This window comes from Stegastes partitus, unplaced genomic scaffold (assembly GCF_000690725.1).
Source record: "Stegastes partitus isolate 25-593 unplaced genomic scaffold, Stegastes_partitus-1.0.2 Scaffold735, whole genome shotgun sequence".
In the NCBI taxonomy this organism is placed as follows: Eukaryota; Metazoa; Chordata; class Actinopteri; family Pomacentridae; genus Stegastes; species Stegastes partitus.
Window position 1 is genome coordinate 47696 of NW_007578466.1, and position 17581 is coordinate 65276.

A 17581-nucleotide genomic window follows, 5' to 3' on the forward strand; every position below is an offset into this window, starting at 1 on the left:
GCGAAGGCCGACAAGCGTAGGGCGAGGACCCGTCCATCGCCGCTTGCGGCTTTAATTGTCATTGTGTAGACATACAATGAAATGTGAGTGCACCCTGCTTCATAAATATATTAAAATTAGAAAAATATTAAAAAGTGAAAACGAATAAAAATACTGAAAGAAGAGATAGATAGAAGATAGAGATAGATAGAAGTAGAAATCAAAAATTCTAAAAACAGAATAAGAAATGCTAAAAATGAAGTGCTACACTGTACATTAAATAGAATAAGATGTGTAAATAAGTGCATAAATACAGCGGAAAATAGATTAAATTAATTCAGAAAAGAGTAATAAATAGATAAAATCCATCATATCACAAGAGGTTAGCTGACTCATACAGTCAGTACATCCAAACGACACAACTTTAAAGTTTTTTCACACTACGTAAAGATGACATGTTGTTTTATTGAAATAATGAGATATTGCAGGAATTAACCAGAAGAATCTAAGCGAGAATGAACTAAAAAGTGGAGTTTAAGTGGAGTTGTCGTTGTTGGATAACTTCTATCACTTATGTAGTTTCTCTGCAGGGTTTGAGGTCTGTTTCCTTCCTGTAACTCCTCTTTTTTTGTTGTTTTTTTTTCCCTCTCTCTGCCCTCCAGGCCTGGTGAAGGCTCCCCTGAAGAGGTCTCGGTCGACGGCGGACGGCGCGGACGAGGACAGTCAGGATCAGCTTCAGGAGCAGCTGTTGGAGTCCGGAGGCCCCGAAGAGGAGCAGAGGACCGACAACACGTCACTGCTGAGGCTGCTGGAGGAGGGAGAGAAGGTCAGAGAGACGCCCAAACACTATTACAGTTTATTCATTACTGACTTCCAGCACTGTTGTGTATTTCTATCAGCGTTGTTGCATTAATTTCAACAATTTTCACTCATTTTAGTATTTATTGTATCTGAAATAGTTTATTATAGCCCTAACATAGCATTTTTAATTATTAAAATAGCAAATGCTCATTTTCTCTATCATAGAATACACATTTGTTTAATTAGTTATTCTCATTTGGTTCTTTTGCAAAAGACGATTCAGTGAAGCAGAAAGAAAGAGACTAACGATAAGACGGAGAACAATACACAGCATCAAAACAATCAGAGACTCTCTAGATTTTTATATTTTCATTAATGAGTGAGGCTCAGATTGTATTTATATGATGCAAAGAGCCTGAATGCGCAGGATCTGCTTTAATGAACAGAATAGATTTAATTAACTATTTAAATAAAGATTAAACTCTCCTGCATAATGACATTTCTTTTCATTTTTAATTTGTTTCTGAACGTTACGAGCTCGCAAATTGGCAGCTTTGAGCAGCATTAAAACATAAATTCGTCTTTGAAACAGCCTTAATAGTTACTTTAGTTAACAACATTTGCATTTTAATTAATAGTGGAGGGTTTTATCTGGAATATTTAAACTTGTCGATCTTGGAATAAATCCCTTTGGCTTTGTTTTGGTTCATATGTCTAAAGAACGTTAACTGGACTTCTGTATATCCTGCTTTTTGTCGTCCATCAGGGCACTTCGTAAACCTTTTGTAAATGACTGTATAAATAAAGTTATTGTTATTATTATGATCATAGATAACACTACATACATTATTCCTTGCAGGCTTTTAACGTGTGTAAAAAAGCCACTATAGAGCACACTGAAGGAAAAAGAAATACCCACAAAGCATTAGAAGGGTTCTTTAAAGCAGAACTCACCTTTAAATGTTGGCTCTAATGTAGGGAGACGTAGCAGCTGCTTAAATGATACTGCAGCAAAAATGAAGTAAACGAGGCTTTTCAGAGGCAGTTTGTTGCATGTTGCTGTGACTAAATTTGACTGTGTTGCGTCTTGTTTTGGAAATCTTTAATTCACCATCAGGCCACACCAGTATTCCTCAGTAAAGTTTATTTTTTCGCTTTGTCGCAGCCACAAAAACCCATCCAGGCACACGCATTTAAATCAATTAGTGCTGCAACTCAACAGGAGCACCTGGGGATTAAACGTTGTTGCACAAAGCTCTGCAGAAACCCCATTTCCTCACTCGTGTACTTGTTCTTTGAGTTTGTTTTGGGGTTTTTTTTGCCCAGAGGAATTCAATCTAAGAACTTTTAATCACAAAATTGCTTCCTAGGAAAGTTTTAGCTAATTAACTGTTTGTCACATCCGACCGTTCCAGATTCAGCACATGTACCGCTGCGCCCGGGTTCAGGGTCTGGACACCAGCGAGGGGCTGCTGCTGTTCGGCAAAGAGCACTTCTACGTCATCGACGGCTACACCATGACCGTGTCCCGGGAGATCAGGGACATCGACACGCTGCCGCCCAAGTAGGTTCCACGTCTCATCTTGTGATGCTGTGAATTTTTCCAGAGCTGCAGCTGACAGCGACTCGGCTCTCTGAGCTGAAGATGACATCATTCCTCTGGACGCTGCAGTGGGAGTTTGCGATGATGTAATGCTGCTGAAGGAGCATGCTCGGCAACGCTTTTAACATATTTATCTCTTTATGGAAGTCGCCCTGCCCGTTCCGGCGGGACATTCGCCAAGAATCAGTTCCCAGCAGATGGCTCTGAGATTTTGTTGGTCTCCTCAGGTGTTTGAGTGTTTTAGCGCCCTGTAGCTTCCTCAAAACCCTCTACAGCCGCAGCGTCCTCAAGGGCTGAAATGATCAATTAATTAGCTGATTACCTCATCAGTGTAAAAGTGGTGGACTTTTTGTGGTTTCAGCTTGTTGAGTATTAGTGTTCACATGCTCTCCTGGTAAATGGAGCAAATTTGTAGGGTTTTTTAAAAAAGCAATTTAAAGACACTGTATCGTGTGTATGGTTGTTTTTGTTTGTTTGTTTGTTTTCATTTTAAGTAAACACAGTAGCAGTGCTCTCGGCCGTCATACTTTACAGCGGTTGTTTTTCATTTGTTGTGAAAATCTTTTTTAAAGCCCTTTTAGATGCAAGTTCTTGATGGGTTGAAGTTTAACTGAATGAACAGCTCCTACCTTTTCAGATTTTGATGTTTCTGGCTTCATTAATCTGTTAAAGTGACATCACTGTGTCATTCAGACATTCTAGTTCCTCACAGCTTCATTCAGACACCACAGTGATGGAGAGAGCTTCTTCATACATCTGATATTTGACATATATGCAATAGTTGACAGTAAATCAAATTTTAAGGAGCTGCTGATAAACAAAAACTAAACCAAAGCCAGTAGCAAGCCTATCAGTATAGAGGATAATAACAAATGACTTGTTCTTTTATTCACCTCAGACAGGTGAGCACAGTTTATAACCTACACTTAAACATTTTGCTAAATCTCATCCGTCCTCAGGTTGATGAAGCTCCATCACAGCTGGCAGGATATTATTTTACTAGAAGATTTATTATAACATTTTTTATTGCAAGATTATTTTGATTTCATGGTCTCACAGCTAATTTTTTGCTAGCATGGACTATGTACAGAGCAACCTCATTTTAATCAACTACCAAAACATTGTTGCTCTTGGGATCTCCATGCCTTTCCCTCAAATGCAGCTTAGACTCGTTCCATGTTGAATGCAATGCCTAAATATTACAGAGACGTGACCGTGATGCTCATTCAGACATGAAGCCGACACGTTCAGATGCCGTCAGATTAACGGAAAGCGGTTTCTGCCTTTGTGTCCAGTTTGCACGAGGCCATCATCCCCAGAGGAGCGAGACAAGGCCAGAGCCAGCTGAAGAGAACCTGCAGCATCTTTGCCTACGAAGACATCAAAGAGGTTCACAAGAGACGCTACCTGCTGCAGGTCAGAGTGCAGGAACACACTCCGATTTTAAAATATAGGAATTTAAAAAAGGTTTACACTGAGTATTGAGCAACTCTTGTGGTGCTAACATTTCACCCACCGCCTTATTTGTGTGCATATAAATATCGTGTGTGTCGTCTTCTTTCAGCCGATGGCGGTGGAGGTTTTCTCAGCAGATGGGAGGAACTACCTGTTAGCATTCCAGAAAGGGGTTCGCAACAAAGTTTACCAAAGGTACTGAAGCACCTGCTGCAGGAACAGTCCAAAAAAACTGAAGATAAAGAAGTTTTTGGCCTCTTTTCAGCCTTCAGCATGAAAAGCACTGATTTGTTTACTTCAGAAACACTGCAGGGTTATGTGATAATGTATTTCAATGATTTTTAAGAAGGTGGTTGTGCGATAGTAAAAATTAAATCCTCACAGAGCAGAGATATGCTTCTCATTTAAAGTCTGGTCACCATGTTTTCTCTTCACTTTGATGCCAGGATTGTTTTTATGAAGTTGCACTGGTGTGTATTTGATATAAAGAAATTCAGAGATGTTTATGTATATTTTCCCTGCAGGTTCCTGGCGGTGGTTCCATCGCTGGCTGACAGCTCAGAGTCGGTATCAGGTCAGAGGCCCAACACCAGCGTGGAACAAGGGTAAGGCCTCCTCCGCAGCTCGCTATCATTGAATTTTTCATTCCACCTTCTCCACTTTTTGGATGTTGTGAGATGATGAATAGAGCGAGCAGATATCCGTATTTACAGCCTTGTTTTAATCTTTGTGTTAATGCACATTTATAAATAATGAATGGTGCTTTCTGCAGTAATTAATCAAGTTAATGACTCGGCACAAAAAAGTACAAATGAAACCACTCCACCCTACGTTGAACAAATGCAATTAATGAAGAGCTACTATGCAGTTTTAACTAATCATCCTCTCTGTGTTTTGTCAGATCTGGACTTCTCAGTACGTTAGTTGGCGAGAAGTCGGTGACTCAAAGATGGGAGGTAAGAACCTGGATCTGACACAGACAGCCTCTCTGGGATGCTTCATCCAAATCCGAACCCCTCTGATGTGTGTGTGATCTGTTTTCCAGCGAGGGGAGATCAGTAACTTCCAGTACCTGATGCATCTGAACACTCTGGCCGGACGCTCCTACAACGACCTGATGCAGTATCCGGTGTTCCCCTGGATCCTGGCCGACTTCGACTCAGAGGTGGGTTTTTTATGTTCTGCGGTGTTTCAGTGAGAACGCAGCCGGCAGTTTTTATACCGGCACCGCCTGCAGGCTGCAGTGTTAAGGTTGTTTGTGTTGTGTTTGGTCACCAGGAGTTGGACCTGAACAACCCTAAGACGTTTCGTAACCTCGCCAAGCCGATGGGCGCCCAGACGGACGACCGGCTGACGCAGTACAAGAAGAGGTACAAGGACTGGGAAGACCCCAACGGTAAGAGAGACAAGACTTTTATCTGTGGTTTTAAGTTAAAAAGAAGTTTAATTCAAGCTAGGCACACTTTGCATTTTTGTCCTGAATCTATTGGATGAATGAAGCCCATAATAAACAGTAGTTCTGTTTCCTTATGATTCTCACTGAAATTCGAAGCAAGCATCTAAAAAAAATCACAAAAATGTTCCACGTACTGTTTTGAAGCAAACAAGCCAGGCTGTGTAGAGTCATCAGAGGGTGGCCCTGTAGGCTTTGTTCCTGAAAACGTAGAGGTCGCGAAGTGGGAACAAAACCAGTCGTTCATCAAGAAGAAGAAGAAAAGAGCAAAACCTTCTACATCGTCAATGACAGAAAAATGAAAGGAGGTCTTCAGTGATGTTTTTATCTGAACAAGGTGGAATTATTCTGACCATCATTCGTGTGACTTAAATGTTCGCTGTGTCAGAATTTGTCCAAGAAAGCTGTGACCCCATCTTTCATTTTTTAAAGTTTTGCCATTTCTTTTAACCTTTGTCATGCAATACTTCAGTGAGCTTGTAAAAATAGCTTGTGGAAACACAGTAACTGTTTACAGTTTTGGTTGTTTTCCAATTTGTCGAAGCCCAAAAATCAAAAGAAATAACCAAATTTACAAGAATGCGATCTAATTAAAACCGCCTTCTGGTTCTCTGGCAGTTTGACTCCCTGATTCCACTTGTTTTTCTCAGTAACGGCTAAAATTCAGAACTTCATGCACAGGTCAAAGTTGTGTTTGTGAATGTATTGATTTCTGTGATTCCAGGTGAAACCCCAGCGTACCACTACGGCACCCACTACTCCTCAGCCATGATCGTAGCCTCCTATCTGGTCCGGATGGAGCCCTTCACGCAGATTTTCCTCCGACTTCAGGTACTTTCCAAGAAAACCTACTGACTGTTTAGCTTTTACAAGAAGTTTCTAGAATGTTGTACAACCCACAAAAAAGAGAGACTGGAAATTTGTAGTGACAGTCAGCTCAACTATAAAGTGTAATAAATAGCTTTTATTAATAGGAATATACCTGTTTTCTTACCGAATAGTGGACGATTGTTTTCAGTCTTATCGTAAAAGTTGGGTTTCCTGTACTTTTAGCTAATTTTAACACTGATTGAAAAGAATTCTCATCCTTCTAGCACAAACAAAACGCTACTACATCAGAGAGTTAAGATAAAAACCAAGAAGAGAAAATGTTTATGTTCTCCAGTTTGTGGATCTAAACATCAAACCATGTATCTTTGTGTTTGTGTGGTTACCAGGGAGGTCACTTCGACCTGGCTGACCGGATGTTCCACAGCGTTCGTGAAGCCTGGCTCTCTGCCTCCAAACACAACATGGCCGACGTCAAGGAGCTCATCCCTGAGTTCTTCTACCTGCCCGAGTTCATGCTCAACTCCAACAACTTCGACTTGGGTCGGTATCAGAACAATATAAGTCAAAACAAAGTGGATTATCGTTGGCGTTCTAATGTTTTCCTGTTGTTTGATGCACCAGGTGCCAAGCAGAACGGCACCAAGCTGGGCGACGTGATCCTCCCTCCGTGGGCCAAAGGAGACCCCCGAGAGTTCATCAGAGTCCACAGAGAGGTAGGACGTCGACCCACCCGTTGCTATTTTAAGTCTTGAATGGGCCTTAACCTTCGTCCTCGTCCGCAGGCGCTGGAATGTGACTACGTGTCCGCTCACCTGCACGAGTGGATCGACCTGATCTTCGGCTACAAGCAGCAGGGCCCGCCGGCCGTGGAGGCGGTCAACGTCTTCCACCACCTCTTCTATGAGGGTCAGGTGGACATCTACAACATCAACGACCCGCTCAAAGAGACGGCCACCATCGGCTTCATCAACAACTTCGGACAGATCCCCAAACAGGTTGGATACTGGCGAATGTCTGGACATGCTAAACATCTTCTACTGCTGCATATCTGTCGCTGCTACTTTTAATGTCAGTTCTGTTAATTCTGCGAAAAGTTCTGCCTCTTTAGCCACATAAGGAGAGCTATTTCACATTTAACAGCTAGACTGGATGGATGTTTTGCAGATATCCGTAATTTGGTTCCTCCTTGTCAAAAGGAACATTGAGATATCAACATCCTATTACAGATATCTACAGTTATGACTAGTTTTAATTCCAGTTTAATCCCGACTAGTCATAACTGTAGTTCAAGATATCTTTAATTCCCATCAGTTCAAGACATCTGCATTGTTCCTTTTGGGATATCTTTAATGAGGTTTGAAAAAGTCACAATGAGAGTTAAAATGTAATTACAGATATCTTGAATTAAGAGTTTTGACTTTGTGAAATGACATTGCAGATATCTGTAGTTACATTAGACGCTAAAGCAAGTTGGTTTGCTTTTTAAACATACTGCGACATTTGACAAGCTGTTTTAAAACTACGTCAGAGCAGCTCAAGGCCGAAGTTCTTGGAAATTTCAACCGAAAGTCTGTAAAGAAAGAAGCTCTCGACCTCTGTAAACTCCTTTCTGATGAGCTCTTCTTATTTCACTACGTTTTTTAATGATGTTATCCACCAGAAACCGACATTACTTGGAAGCTTCACATGAACAATGCCATGCACAATGATGTTAGCAATATCTGTAGCTATTATTTTGACTGATGAAAAATGGATTGCACATCTGTCGTTTTGACTGGTCAGAACGACATTATGAATATTTGGGATAAAATCCAGACTAGTCACAGTGAACTGGTAACTCCAGATACTCTGTTACCACTGTTATGTGCACTAAAGCTCTTATTTCCATCAGTTTTAATGCGAATATCACCAAACCAGAACTTAAAGCTTGGTTACTACCCCTAAAAATACTTCAATATCTAGATTTTTTTCCACATTAGCAGCTATGAGCATGTTTTTGGAAGCTAAAATGTCTCTGGTTTGATTCCCGGTTTCAGTCCATTCTCTGCATGTCATTATCTAACCGTCTTTCTCCACTTTCTCTATGAAATACGTGGCCAAATTAATTTGTGTTAAAGTTGCCAGCACCAAATATTTAGGCCAAGTCAGCCCCACAGTACAAAGTATCTAAGAAAAAACGAATCTGGCAGTTTGTCTACTTTTCTTTAATGAGCATTGCAGCCTCTCGGAGTCTTTTAAAAATACAAAACCACATCCAAATGGTGGTTTATTGCTGGAAAATCTCCCCATCGTGTTTCTTTATCATGTTAAAGTTGCTGTTAAATCACCGACTGTGAATGTGTGACTGTATTTCAGCTGTTTAAGAAGCCTCATCCTCCCAAACGGGTTCGCAGTAAAGCCAACGGAGACGTCGCCGGCGTTCCTCCGAGCTCCAGCAGCGACAAGATCTTCTTCCATCATCTGGACAATCTCAGACCTTCACTTGCTCCTGTTAAAGGTAAATGCAGACACAAATACGTACTCTTTTAGCTCAGTCTATGCTAGAAAACTCCCGTGTTCTTTCTGTTGCATCCTGTTTTTATACATGTGGGATTCATTCTTCTGTCTTGGCGTAAAATTCCTACATTTTCTATAAGCGTGAAGGTGCTACAATCTTACCCCATTTACACCTAGTTTAACAGATAGTCTGTTTCTGGATAAGACAAATCTAAACAAGTGAATTTATATAGAACGTTTTAACAGTATAAGGCAAACAACAACAAAAACAGGTTCCAAAAAGCACGACAGAAAACTGGATAAAACTGAAAAAAGCAAGACAAACAGGATCAACACTTGGAGCTCGATTACTTAAATAAAATAAATACGAAATACTCAAACAATACCACCACTAATAGCTAATAAGGAAAATGTAGATGTCTTGAGATTTTCCTTATAAATGACAAAGGAGACGGAGCATTTGACAGAGAAATGCTAATCCAAAGCTTAGGAGAAAGATTTCCACCTAGTATTAGGTCTTTGTATTGCATGTGTTGGCATTAAAATGTATTTTCTGCATCTGATTTGATCTCTATTTGAGTGAAGGCTGGCAAACTTGTCAAAAAAAGTTCCGTTTTTTATCCGATTGCTGAGGTAACGTAGCTGCTAAGACTCGTAGCTTTGCTTGAGTTAGCAGGAGGAAGCAGAGTTAAGTCACCTCTTAACTTACTGGAGGATTTTTTTCCTTCACAACGTGGTCACACTTCACAGATTTAACTTCCCTCAGCTCAGATCAGATCACAATACAAGCCTGAGCAGCTCCAAGTGGTGTCATCTGATGACATTCAGATATTAATACCAGGTGTAAACGCCGTCCACAAACTGCGTGACTCACGTGTTTCTCTGTTTTCACCGTGTCCAGAGCTGAAGGAGCCCGTGGGGCAGATCGTCTGCACCGACAAGGGCATCCTCGCCGTGGAGCAGAACAAAGTCCTGGTTCCTCCCACCTGGAGCAAGACCTTCGCCTGGGGATACGCGGACCTCAGCTGCCGTCTGGCCAACTATGAGTCTGACAAGGTCAGCGGCGCCAGTTATTATCTCAGCCTCTTCTCAGAGACACTCCTTTAATCCCCAGACTGCAGCTCCTCTGTACCACTGACCTCCATTCCCTCACATGTGTCCTGACCTTATTTTTAATGCTGTCACGCTTGGTTTTGTTAGAAAAATGTGCACACAAGTTTTACTGACTTATTTACCCAAAGTTACTGAATTATTAGATTTATGGATTTTCAGCTCTGCTACTTAAACGAAACATGAACTACTGGAGGTTTGCTGCTTGTTTAACCTTGAAACTAATGTGACTGTGAACGATTACTAAATGCAATGTTTCCCCCTGCTGGTGATTTAATAAAAATGCATTTTATTTTTAGAGGTTCAGCCACAACTACAGCATGAAATGATAAAAATAATAATTATTATTTATTTATTTGTATTTTTTTTTATCATTTATTGTTATTTTATTTTTATTTATTTTTTATTTTTATTTTTTACATTTATTTATTTGTCTTTACATTTCTACTTTTATTAGCCTTTTCTTTTATGGATTCATTTTTGATTAATATTGCTTTATACTGCCACATTATTTATTTTTTATTTTATTTATTCTTCTTTTTATTCTTCTTTTATTGATTTATTTTTGTAATTTGGCACTCTCACTACGCCATAACAGCATCTTAACTGCATCTGTTACTCAAGTTTGTCACCAAATTCGCATTAAAAATGTGTTCCAGCACATTATATACCAAAGTACACCTGTACACCTCTCAGAAGTCTAACAGTTTCCTCTGCAGAATATGGTAAAGAAAAAAAAAAAAGCAATTCAGATGTTCTACTTTCTTTATTTAATTTTACTCAGTTTATTGTAAATCTTCTCAACTCTTTCACAAACCTTATATTTTAAGTTGCATAGGTGCAGAGCAAGATGGAAATGATGGGATGTAGACAAACTTATTTCCTAAAACTGCCAAAATGCTCACGTCTGCAACTGAGCTTTATTTTCCATCTTGTTTCAGGCGCTGGTCGTGTATGAGTGTCTGTCGGAGTGGGGTCAGATCCTCTGTGCCATATGTCCGAACCCGAAGCTGGTGATCACCGGCGGCACCAGCACCTCCATCTGTGTGTGGGAGACGGGAAGCTCCAAGGAGAAGGCCAAGTCCATTACACTCAAACAGGTAAACACGAGGAGAAAGTACCAGGAGCAGCTTTAAGACGATGCACCTCGGTCTCAAAAAGCCAAAGATACAAGCGTTGCTGCATTTAATAGGAACCTAAAGACGACACTTTCAAAAAATACACCCAGCTGTGAAAATGAGTTTGTTTTATGGGTCAAGGAGTGATTAATTCAGCAAATATTATGCTCTGTGAATCTCTGGGGTTTCTGTTTTACCGCCTCCACGCTGAACTTTCTCAGATTCCCCTCAAGGCTAATGAAGAAAGTCCTCCGATCTGAGCTGATTAGACAAATTATTTCCATCTTTTTTCTTCTGTCTCAGGCGTTGCTGGGCCACACGGACGCCGTTACGTGTCTGACGGCGTCGTCGGCGTACCACATCGTTGTCAGCGGCTCGCGGGATCGAACCTGCATCATCTGGGACCTCAACAAGCTTTCGTTCGTCACGCAGCTCAGGGGACACCGAGCACCCGTGTCTGCTCTGTGTATTAATGAGCTGACGGTGGGTTTTCAGCATAAATGAGTCCTCTGGGGCTCCAGAAACTTACTCCAAGACCATAAATATTAGCTGAAGAACACAGGATTTACATTGCAGTTGCAGTTTTTCATGGAGCTAAACGGGGTTTTGTGTTTGTACAGGGGGATGTGGTGTCCTGCGCCGGAACCTACATCCACGTGTGGAGCATCAACGGCAGCCCCATCGCCAGCGCCAACACCTTCACCGGCCGCAGCCAGCAGATCCTGTGCTGCTGCGTGTCGGAGATGAACGAGTGGGACACGCAGAACGTCATCGTCACCGGACACTCGGACGGCGTCGTCAGGGTAACCGAGCACTTCCTGTCTCTTCACTTTTTCACGTCATAAATGCCGTACGCCTTTGATTGATAAATTCTGCCTAATCATACCTATACTTTAATTTCGTCTGGTAGTTTTGGAGGATGGAGTTCCTACAAGTCCCAGAAACCCCTGCTCCAGAGCCGGTGGAGCCAGACGTGCCTGACTGCTGCGACGAGAAGATCGGTGAGGAAATAATGAACTGTTTAGAGATGTTGGATTGAAGGAGCCCTGAGATATATTAAATTGATGAAGCTCAACGCTACACAGTGACGCAAAGTTGCTTGTGTATTTTTACCCCCTAAAGGTTGTAGTAAGATTTTCTTGAGGACTGCTTTTACGTTTCCTTGCAACACACTTTACATTCCTTCTGATCCATATGAACATCTGGTGTGTTGGTCCAGTCCCGCTATAGAAACCTACCAGTTTAGGGAAACGCTCTGCAGATGCTACGGAAAGAAAAGATGTGACACTTATTGGGATGCATTTGCTGCTCATTTAATTGTAAAAGTTTAATCGACAGTCAAAGTAGTGCAAGGAAGCACAAATCAAAAAAATGTTGACATTACTCATGTGACGCTTCGTATATTTACAAAATAAATTTAATGCTACGGCTTTCATAATAAGGGTTTTTTTGCAGCCGATCCAATCCAAAACATTTAATTATCTAGTATCTGCTGATACATTTTCTTTGAAAACACACACTTTAAGTATTGTAGATTAGCTGTAGTACCTGGTTGCGCCACCAGGTGGAGCCTCTTCTTATTTGGTACTGTAGCAAACCAGAGGAGATGGGATGTTCCTAAGAGCATTGTGGGGGTTTAGCGAGTAAAGGGGCACCTGCTTCTGTGGTCTATACCAACAAAAAGTTTAGGTTATTATTTATTATTGATTGATGTTGCTACATGTTTAAAGTAAATTATTCAGATGTTCAACGCTAGCGGACGTGAAAGGATCGGGTTTAGGTTCTTGCCTTGATCGACGTCCTTACATTTGAAAAACACGTTCCTTTGTCTCTTAGAAGGTGGCGAGAGTCACAATGGTGACGACGACAGCAGCGAGTCCGACGGAGACGAACCCTGTCAGGAGCCCAGAGCGCCACGAAACCCGTCGACGGGTGGAGGCAGCCAACCGGGCAGCACCGTCCACAGACCCAGAGGTACCACATGTCAGATATCTGCTCAACATGCACCGTCTACGGTTGATTTGGAAACAGTTTTGTCCTTTAAAATGAACGCAGAATGAGCAGAAGGGATGATAACACCTTTTAACATTAAGTATACATCAGAATCGATCCCAGAGTAGAAATTGCTGACGTTACAGCTGCTCCCATTCAAAGTAGAAACTAGAAAAAGTGTACGCATAAAATATCAACATGTGCGTTGTACAAGGAAAATACATCGATACAATTGAAACCAAAAGTAGAGTTGTAAAAAATTCTCTCTCATTATTCTGGCGTTTAACAAATAGAAATAATTTTGGTAATCCTAACTGAGCTAAAACAGTAAAGTTTATTCTGATTTAATGTCAGACTGTGAGGAAAATAAAAGGTTTTATGTGTCTTTTTATACAGTGTACGTAAACTTGTGGTTTCAACTGTATGTATGCAGTGTAGTAAAAGATAATGGAGTTATAATTGTGTGTTGATGGTTAGCTAAAGAAGGGAACATGAATTAACTGCTGGCAGGTAAAACTTTCAAGTCAGAAAAAAGGAATACACAGAATCAGCTTTAAAACACTGCTTACGACTACTTCTGTATCCTTCAAAGTCTCGGCTAAATTCAAAAATGGCGCCACAAAGGACTATTGACTATGCGTCTCGTGCATTTTTGATGTATTTTCTTTGTTTAAAGTGTTGACGTACATGTTCTAACACCTTTAAAGGTCCGTCAGCCCGAACGGGAGCGTCCTGGTCGATGGACAGCGGCTCCGACGACTCCCACCGCTGGTCGGACACCCTCAGCATTGACGAGAAGGACGGCTTCGTGTTCGTCAACTACTCCGAGGGCCAGACCAGAGGCCCTCACCCTCACCCTCACCCTCACCCTCACCCGGCTCACCCCGGCCAGGGCCCGGTGCCACAGCCTCTCCACCCCAGCGCCATGGAGGCCCGGCCGTACAACCAGCTCAGGGCGGGTGGGTGTCTGTCTGCAGCATCCCCACCAGCGATTTCAGCTTTCAAGCCTTCAGAGCGAACATAATTGAATTGCCGATCTAGTGACGGAGTGTTTGTCAAAATGCTAAATGTGTGTTTGTTGTTGTGCGTCCGCAGGCTACAGATGGGAGCGCCAGCTGGTCTTCCGGAGCAAACTCACCATGCACACGGCGTTCGATCGCAAGGACAACGCTCACCCAGCTGAGATCACCTCCCTCGCCATCTCCAAGTAAGACGGCTTTTGTTTTTGTAAATAAGAACGTTCATTTGAGGCATCTATACATAGCTGCCTCTAAATAAACTGACTTAGCTAGCCGCCGCGGTGCTCCACACTCTGTCAACACGAGGTAAAATTAGCTCAGCTCAGAGGGACTTTTTTAGGTAAAGTGAGCTTTAAAAGTAGAAAAATAATCCTCCACAAAGGAATTTGTGGCAAGTTTAGTTTGGATTTTATTTATTCTGGCATTATGGGTGATCTTTGCTTTAAAAAATAGTCAGAATGTGGTAGCACAGACTGAGTGTGGCGACGCAAAGGGTCATTCAGAGCTGCTTGTCAATCCAGGTTTCCTAAGAAACATTGAGGCCTTTCTGGTAAGAAAATTATGGTCAGAAATAACGGAAAAGAAGATTTCTGCAAGAAAAGGTGGCGCAGACTCAATGTCACCAAGTAAAGGGTCAGAAAAAGCCTGCTTTTCAACCCAGGTTTACTGAGAAGTGTTGAGGCCTGTTTGGTCATCTAAAAACAAATAAACTAGTCATTACCTAATTTGAGCTGCTTGTAGCATCTTTAATAGTATTCCATCAGCATCAGTTTTAATTATTTAGAGTTATTCAGAAACCTTTTTGTAAATAAGAATGCTCATTTGATGCTTCTAGTCATAGTTACATATAAATAAATGGAATCAAGTCGTTGCAGTGTCGCCCAGTAATCTGTCAACACGCTTAAATGCAGTCGAAGTGAATATTTTAGAGACGAAAAATGTTATTCTGTCTGTTTTCGTCACACCAACCTCTTCTTCCTCTGTTTTATCGCCTCCATCAGGGACCACAGTAAGATCCTGGTGGGTGACGGTCGCGGCCGGGTGTTCAGCTGGTCAGTGAGCGACCAGCCCGGCCGGTCGGCGGCCGACCACTGGGTGAAGGACGAGGTGGTGGACAGCTGCTCCGGCTGCACGGTTCGCTTCTCCCTGACCGAGCGACGCCACCACTGCAGGAACTGCGGGCAGCTCTTCTGCCAGAAGTAAGATCAGTTTCATTTTCTCCACTCTGGGATGCTCTCAGGTTGAAAATGTCCCAGCGAGATGCATGCTCAGGTGTTAGTGATTGAATGTGGTATAAATAGCTGTGTAAGGACATTTAGATCCAACTCAAATCTCAAAATACTTTCCTCAGAGGAAGTATTTTTAAGGCTTTTATGTTCTACATTTTCTTTTTTTTTTTTTCATGTCTAATTTTGTAGGGTCTTATTTTTTTTTAATTTGTCAATTCCTGAGAGAAGGTATTTTTGTAAACCTTTTAGTTTCCATTTCTTCTTTTGGAAAACGCAGATTATCAGGTAATCTGTATTTTACATAATATTGTTGGTTCTCAACTCTAATATTTAAAATACTTAGGTACATTTATATAATGCATAATATTGTAGGGTTTCACAATGTTATTCTTATTTCTGTTTTTTAGAAACCACTTTGGCTCAAACACTTAAATGCAATATTAATGACTCCATGTTGGTTTTTTTTTTTTAAATTCTGGTGTTCCTCAGGGCTCAATCATGGGTCCTCTGTTGTTTCTCTTTACAAGCTTCCATTGACTTAAAAAAAATAGTGAATTATGTTTTATTGGATTATAAATCTTAATAATGCTGTAATCTATGCATGTTTCTCTCGCTTTCTAGTAAATCATCAGTTCATCAGTTAAAAAATAACACAAATGATAAATTAGAGTGGACATTAGGTTGTATCCCGATGTTGGTGTTTCAAGATTTGCTTCTAAAATGTCTCTACTTCATCATCCTCAGGGCTGAAACGCCCTCCCAGTAGATCCCCACAAATTCTAAATACATGAGTTCTATCCTGAGGTCTTTAAGCGTCACGGAAGACTTAATTAATCAATTAACCGATAATCGTAATACGAATAAAAATGTTAAAAAACTATAAAAACCAATAGTTTAAGTCGATTCATATTTTGTCACTATTGGTTGTTTATTTGGTGTAAATAACAGCACAGATTATTCAGTAGTGATTCTGCTGTGAGCTGTGTATGTTGGTACATTTGTTTAAAGAGGTTTTTCCTTCGTCACTGTGGGTCATGTTTTAACAGTTTGATCCATTTTGTGACTCAGCTAAGTTTCAATCCGTTGCAAAGCTGCTTCATTTATGTTTGTCTTTTATTTTTTCTGGTGAGAAACTGAACATTTCCAAATCTCTCTTCTCTTCTCTCAGGTGCAGTCGCTTCCAGTCGGAGATCAAACGTCTGAAGATCTCGTCTCCGGTCCGGGTTTGTCAGAACTGTTACTACAACCTCCAGCACGAGCGAAGCGTCGAGGACGGCTGCAGGAACTGAAGCTCCGCCGCCGCCGCCGACCCAAGTTTAAAGAAGAAAAAAAAAGTTTGAAGTTTCCTCCATCTGCTTCGTCGTTCCCGTCGGCACCTCCACACGACTCCAAACACCAGAACTCTCCTTCATCCACGTTGCTGTAAAACACACTGAAGCAGGAGGGAACGAGAAAAAATAAAAAACCACACCTGCACTCGACATCTGGAGGAAAAAAAAAAACACCGTTAAGAATCAATCACCGGCTTCGAGATCCAGAATTTCCCCGCAAGATCTGAGAAAGAATAAACTTGTTAATAGTGTAAATACTGACCATGGCCTTTTTAACTCCAAGAGGAACAAACACAGAACAAAAATTAAAGGTCAATGAGGAAAAAACAACAACTTGCCTGTAACATAGCGTTGTGACTAACCACTCCTGGCTTTAAAAAAAAAACAACAAATCGATTGTGTGTCGTCCGAGTCACGACGAGTCCGGAGGATTAACACGAAGAGGGAGGGAAATGAATGTCAATACTAAATGTCTGTGGGTTTGTTAGTGGCTCTAGTTATGCAAATTTGACTTCTTTTTCTTTATGATTTTGTCGTTTACAGAAATGTGAGTTCTGTTCTGTGTGTGTTGCCCACAGTGTCAAGCCATCAGCAGCACGGAGAGATTTCCCATCACATCCTCTTCTCCTTTCATTTAGTTTGTTTTGCCAAATAGTTGTTTTTTTTAACTCTATCATGTGTTCTGTCCTTTATATGAATTCCTATTTGAAGATTTTTTTTGTTGTTGCTGCTGCTTTCTGAAAACTGGACATTTCAGACGTTGTTTCGAACCATATCGTTTATTTCGAGAGAAGAGCGTCACAAGATAGCGAGGCCGTCGTGTCGTTACTGTTAGCAGCTTCTTGAATGCACAAAGAAAAGGGAATTTAGCTGCTGCTGGTTTTACTTTTTATTTATCTCGGATTTGCTGGACTTTACGCGGCATTATCACAGCAGCTCGACACACTTTAAACCTGCAGAGAGGAGTTTGTGTGGCGTGAAATATCTCGTTTTGTCCCCGAAGACGGAGCGGCAGTTTGTAGCATTAAATCACATTTCATTCACGACATTTTGCGCTAGCTCGTTAGCCGCGCGTCGGAGGAGAAGAGTTGAATCTGAGCGTTAACTTGTTTCACGTCTTAACCCTCTGAACTCCGAGTCTCTTGAATGTTTTTTTTTTATTCC

At 41.3% G+C, this 17581-nt stretch overlaps 1 protein-coding gene across 1 annotated transcript in view; it reads left to right on the plus strand.

The window, feature by feature from the left end:
* Positions 1-17090, plus strand: part of wdfy3 (WD repeat and FYVE domain containing 3) — a 64730-nt gene extending 47640 nt beyond the window's left edge. Inside the window, exons 28-50 of the mRNA XM_008291324.1 lie at positions 642-805; positions 2196-2344; positions 3679-3799; positions 3948-4033; positions 4363-4443; positions 4740-4794; positions 4884-5003; positions 5117-5234; positions 6016-6122; positions 6509-6662; positions 6744-6835; positions 6905-7117; positions 8478-8619; positions 9520-9674; positions 10670-10828; positions 11150-11329; positions 11467-11649; positions 11757-11847; positions 12683-12820; positions 13546-13797; positions 13934-14045; positions 14859-15056; positions 16255-17090. Coding sequence (XP_008289546.1) covers positions 642-805; positions 2196-2344; positions 3679-3799; positions 3948-4033; positions 4363-4443; positions 4740-4794; positions 4884-5003; positions 5117-5234; positions 6016-6122; positions 6509-6662; positions 6744-6835; positions 6905-7117; positions 8478-8619; positions 9520-9674; positions 10670-10828; positions 11150-11329; positions 11467-11649; positions 11757-11847; positions 12683-12820; positions 13546-13797; positions 13934-14045; positions 14859-15056; positions 16255-16375 — 3191 coding nt within the window. The 3' untranslated portion in view covers positions 16376-17090. The remainder of the gene's footprint in view (positions 1-641; positions 806-2195; positions 2345-3678; positions 3800-3947; positions 4034-4362; positions 4444-4739; positions 4795-4883; positions 5004-5116; positions 5235-6015; positions 6123-6508; positions 6663-6743; positions 6836-6904; positions 7118-8477; positions 8620-9519; positions 9675-10669; positions 10829-11149; positions 11330-11466; positions 11650-11756; positions 11848-12682; positions 12821-13545; positions 13798-13933; positions 14046-14858; positions 15057-16254) is intronic.
* The last annotated feature ends 491 nt before the right edge of the window (positions 17091-17581 follow it).